This window comes from Gavialis gangeticus, unplaced genomic scaffold (genome assembly GCF_001723915.1).
Source record: "Gavialis gangeticus isolate Ggan-Ray unplaced genomic scaffold, GavGan_comp1, whole genome shotgun sequence".
Taxonomy (NCBI): Eukaryota; Metazoa; Chordata; order Crocodylia; family Gavialidae; genus Gavialis; species Gavialis gangeticus.
In genome coordinates this window covers 72,402,429-72,408,053 of record NW_017729034.1, presented here as the reverse complement: position 1 = coordinate 72,408,053, position 5,625 = coordinate 72,402,429, and the positions used below count along the sequence as shown (strand labels likewise).

General features: G+C 42.9%; 1 protein-coding gene across 2 annotated transcripts in view; it reads left to right on the top strand.

The window, feature by feature from the left end:
* Nucleotides 1-5,625, top strand: part of TULP4 (tubby like protein 4) — a 261,493-nt gene that overhangs the window by 202,508 nt on the left and 53,360 nt on the right. For both annotated transcript variants that reach the window (XM_019527087.1, XM_019527088.1), the window contains exons 4-5: nucleotides 1,835-2,015; nucleotides 4,227-4,361. In XM_019527087.1, the coding sequence (XP_019382632.1) occupies nucleotides 1,835-2,015; nucleotides 4,227-4,361 (316 nt within the window). The remainder of the gene's footprint in view (nucleotides 1-1,834; nucleotides 2,016-4,226; nucleotides 4,362-5,625) is intronic.

Sequence of the window (5,625 nt, the reverse complement as noted above, 5' to 3'; positions counted from 1 at the left end):
GTTAGGGTGGCCAAAATCTGGAACCAACTTCCCAGGGAAGTGGTCCTCACCCCTACCTTGGGCAAATTCAAGAGGAGGTTGGATGATCACCTGTCTGGGGTCTTGTGAACCCAGCATTCATTCCTGCCTGTGGCAGGAGGTCAGGCTAGATGATCTGTTCAGGTCCCTCCTGCCCCTAGCTACTATGATACTGTGGTGGTAGCAGCCTTGAATAATGCTCTTGCTATTTCAAGGTTTTCTTATTACATCGTATTTTTTGTTGGCTTTCTGAAGTACACCCAGCATACAGGCCTTCCATTTCTTCAAAATATTTAGGCACCAAACTCACTCAAAGGAGAGAAATCTGTAGGTTCTAAGCTGTCTGGTCCTAGTCTGTGCACATTGGTTAAATAGTATCTTAAACAAGAAAAGGCCTTGCATCATCTATTTTGCATTTGCCATTGTGGGTAGAAGCTCTCCTTTATCTTTTCCTGAATGCATAATACATTCCCTTGCTCCTGGGCTGCAGTGGCCTAGTTCCAGTTGATTGATCATATTGCCTTTAGCTAGCTTTGGAGGTCATTCTCCTGTCTTCTTCTAACCAGTTGCTCATCAGTTAAATAACTGGTCCCCTCCCCTATTCAACTTTTATGTTTCTCATAAGCCATTTGAAATCTTTGCTGGAACCTCACTTCTCTCCTGTACCTGTTGATATAGCAGCTTCTGACATGCACTGCCTCTGCAATAGATTTTTAAATTATATCAGATCTAAAGGCATCGTAAAAAAAGTCTTGTTATCTTCTGCTGTTTGAGTTTAATGGCAACCAGGGCCAGGTTTGAATAATGTCAAGAAATTTCTTTTAAAATATAGAAAATGGCAGGCCTGAGTTCCAAAATGAAACATTACCCTTTCTACTATTTTAGGTATTTAAGGTTTAAAACCCCTGCCACCATTTAATGATAACCATTTTTTCCTCTTGCAAGTACTCTCAGAGACAGGGTAACTCAGGAACACACCCACATTTATTTAAAGTCAAGTGAACAATTGCTCTGAACTACTGAACTAATGCAGCCCAGCCTGCTGGTTTTCAGTCCCTCTAATGCAGGGGTGTCAAAGTCCTGGGGGTTAGGTGAATGAGTCCAGTGAGTCCATGGGCTGAACGAATGGCATGAAGCTGGCCCCCCCATGCCAAATCCAGCACACAGGATGCCCAGTCTGGCCTGTGTGGGACCTGTTGGGAAGACGTCTGGTATCACAGGTGCTTACCTGCCACTTCAGGAACAAGCTGTGATGCTGCTAGGGCTCCAGCACCATGAATCTCACTCAGGTACTTGGCTACTGCTGGAGGAAGATCACAGCCAGAGTCAGGGCAAAAATCTGTAGGATGGATGACCCAGGTCTGCAGGCTAGAGTAGGCCCGCAGGACATATAATTGACACCCCTGCTCTACTGCTGTGCCTCACAGCAGCAAGCCCAAATAAGCCTCACTTTTTAAGTCCAGTCTTCCCCTTCTCAGGCATGTGGGCTTAGGGTGCTTCCTTCAGCTCTGCTCTTGCTAAGGTCAACAGGAGCAACTTTCTAATGCATATGCACAAGAGGGATAAGTTAAGGTTTCATGGGCAGCCTCAGCTCTGGCGTCTCCCCACTTGTGAGTGTTTTGCCACCTTCACAGCTTTCTTGGAAGGTATTTTTTCCTTATCCCTAAGATCACATTGAAAGACATGCTACATTGTTCTGGATTCATTTTCACATAGCTGGTTAATTGGTAGAAATGTATTCTGAGAATTCTGAAGGGGACGACATGTGGTGGACCTATTCTCTCTCCTGCTAAGGGTGTTGCTCTACTATCTCCAGGTCCTTTTTGGCACCGCCGATGGTCAGGTTATCGTCATGGACTGCCATGGCCGCATGCTGGCACACGTCCTTCTGCACGAGTCAGATGGGATCCTCAGCATGTCCTGGAACTACCCCAGCTTCCTGGTGGAAGACAGCAGTGAAAGCGATACAGATTCGGATGACTACTCCCCACCGCAAGGTAGTGATGCGTTCAGCTTTGTTCTGTTGAACACTGGCTATCCCTTCAATAACAGTAACGCTGTGGGGCACTCATGCTCTGTAGGGGGACGTCTATGGTTCCAGTTCGTAAAGGGTGCAGTTACATCAGCTAAGAGAAGGTGTTTGGGGCTGTGTGAGTTACCAGTTTTTATGCTTCAGATGACTCATGTTATCAGTTTTTATGCTTCAGTTGCCTCAGTTGCTAGTTGAGGCCAAGAAGTAAACCTCCCCTCACTTCCCCACCCCATCTGGGTATAATATCACTGAGGTTTGATTTTCGGACTAGGGGAAGACTAATAGTCATTGTGTCCATTCTCAGGCAAGTACAGGATACTCTCTGTCTCCTCCCCAGCCATAAAAAGAAATATCAGATACTAAATTGATGCTCTTGGTTAGTGCTGGAGACAAGAAATGGGAGTAGATGGGTTGTTGGTGTGTTCCAATATATCAGGTCTAACTATAGCATAATGTCAATGGTGGTGGGACAAAATAAAATATAAAAATGTTCATATTCATCAAAGGTGAGTCTGAGCCAGTATCTCTGCCTTTGCACTTTAGGATTCACTTTGGGTCCAGTCCAAAAAGGGGCATGTTTTCCCAAACAGGCTGTAACCAGTCACATTAGAAATCTTGAGAGATCGGCTGCTGACAGTTTTTAGTTCCTTTGAATCTGACTTTTGCCCTGACTTCCTTGTGAATTTGAACACAGGCTCCATCTCCAATGCTGGTAGAGGTTTGCCTTCATAAGAGATACAGATTCCAGTCATTCTGGACTTCCCAGGAAGCCTCTAATAAAGGACAAGGAAAGGCATAAATTCATGTTGTTATTATTTTGCAATATCATGGTTCTGATTTTTGAATAATGGATTTGGATGGAACATTGCTGTAAAGTAACATAATTCGAAATGAACTTGAGTGGGGTAGGAAACGTGCTAACTGCAGCTGAGTCAGTCAGGAGTGGGTGGACTCAATTACAAGCCTGTTTCTAATGAGTACTGTAACATGATGTGTTCTTTTTATAGCTTTACAGGTGCTTCACAAACCTCTCAAAGGTGGCAAGCCTTTAACTCACACTGATGTGTAGGATGGACTTTATGTTACTCATCTAAAAACAATGGGTTTTTTTAATGTATCAGTTACAGGACAGTTTTTCTCTCAAGTGTTTTTTGATAAGCCTTCTCATACATTCTGAAAGCAGTGCCATTCTTAGTCCACTATTTCATGATTGACTACTCAAAATTCATTGTGTTTGGGCCACAGAATCACTTTATGTAGGGACTGGAGTATCTTCTGTCAGAACAGTAAATGATGAAATAAATAAATAATGAATGCTACAGATGGTGCTATTGCCCATTAAATATTAAATGTAAAAGAAGATCGCATGAATACTGAAATACAGACTCCCACAGGCAAAGGGATTTTTTTGGATGGCCATCAAAGTACTCTTAGTTCAGGTCTCTCTTGTTTTTAGACTTTCTGATATATTTGGACTCCGGTTGGATGGTGTCATGATGGAACATACAATTAGTTAGCTCTTAACATGTAAAGGACTGTATTCTGTAAGAGGCCAGTTGTTACTCTAAGAGGCACTTACGATTTCTCCTATGACTTCAACTGGAGTTCCCCAGTGTGCACTTAAGGACAAAATGTAGCTAGCAAATAGTTCTAAGTATGATTATAATATGCATTATATCATATTATAGATGTGAGACACTATATTTACAGGTAAACTATAGTAAAAATGCCTGTTTGCAGTTTCAAGCACCTATTGGTAACATGGATAGAACTCAGTGCTTGCTAAGTTTTAACTGAAATGCACAGAGCCATCAGGGAGAACAAAATGGGTGTGGGGAGAAAGACTTCAGTCTAAGATGGGAATAACAGTCAAGTTTCAGCCAAGGAACACAAACTTGCCCCACAATTTTGGATGCGTCTCTTTGAGTTTCTTGTGATTACATCCCAAGAGCAATCATCTTTTGGATAATGAGGGGGCACATCACAGAGTCTGTGAGGCTAAGTGGCTAGGCCTATTTTGCCTTGTTTCAGGTTCATGATCAAAAACAACCAGGCAGAACTCAAGTTTCAAAACCATGCAGTGTGACAGGAGGCTGGACAGCAGTGTGTTTCAAGCCTGGATTTAATTGTTTTGGATAGTGCCCTTCTTGCTTACTCAACAATCTTGTTTTTGCAGATGGTCCGGCTGCATATCCCGTACCAGTGCAGAACACCAAGCCACTACTCACTGTCAGCTTCACGTCAGGAGACATTAGTTTAATGAACAACTATGATGACTTGTCGCCTACTATCATCCGCTCAGGGTTGAAAGGTACTAAAGAGAGACATCTCCCCTTATCCCATACCTAGTTTTTCTTCTTGTATTTTTCACCTCATTATTTCTGTATGTGTTTTTGTTTTAGTGTCTCTGTCTTGCAGCCTGATACCTGCTACAGCAATTTTCCATTGTCAGCAGTGACACCTACTGGAATAAAAACAATGCTCAGCTATTAGATTTCTTGCTTTTGAAATAAGTGGGTAGCCAATTTTCTGTTTGATGAGGTCACCTTTTAGCCTACTGCCCTAGCAGTCCTGTGTATGCCTGTATGTTTACATGTAATATATGCTTTATTTGTATCCTACACAGAATTTCTTTGATATCATATCTGTCATTCATGTAGCCATTACAGTTGCCCATGGCAATCAAAGTAAATTGTAATACTGTGTTTAATCTACCCATATAAACACCAGGGAATGTAGAGAATTATTAACAGAGTAACAATATTAAGTGGAAAGTCTTTTTTGAGAAAAGAAAACCTCCAGTGATTAATTGTAATACCTTAGACAGATATTTATTGAGGAATATCTGCATATGTATTTTTGTGGAAAATACATGCTTCGCATAAAGCCTTTCATTTAGGGCCAGATTCTGCTGTTCATATACATGATTAGTACTATATCTTCTAAGTAGCCACATAGTTAGCGGGGGCACTTGCAGTTACAGCGAAGCACTTAACCATGTGGATGCAGCTAAGCATGTGATTAAATCCTGTTGACTCCATCTGAATTTAGGTAAGTGCATAAGATTCCTAAGGTAATTCACAGTGGCCACATCTACATGAGATGCTGACTGCACAGTTGTTACTGCGCAATGATTTGGTACTTGTGTATACTAAATGTTGGGCGGGTAACAGCACCACTGTGTTTCATTGTTTCATAGTTGCTAGGGTTGGAAGGGACCTGAGCAGATCATCAAGTCTGACCCCCTGCCGTGGCAGGAAAGGGTACTGGGGTTAGATGACCCCGGCCAGGTGTTCATCCAGCCTCCTCTTAAAGACCCCCAGGGTAGGAGCCAGCACCACTTCTCTTGGAAGTTGGTTCCAGATCCTAGCCATCCTGACAGTGAAGTAGCACCTCCTGATGTCTAATCTGAATCTACCCTCTGCCAGCTTGTGACCGTTATTCCTAGTCACTCCTGGTAGTGCTTGGGGGAACAGGGACTCCCCCAATGCCTGCTGGTCCCCTCTGACTAGTTTGTAACAGGCCACTAGATCCCCCCTTAGCCTTCTCTTGTGGAGGCTGAACAGGTTCAGGTC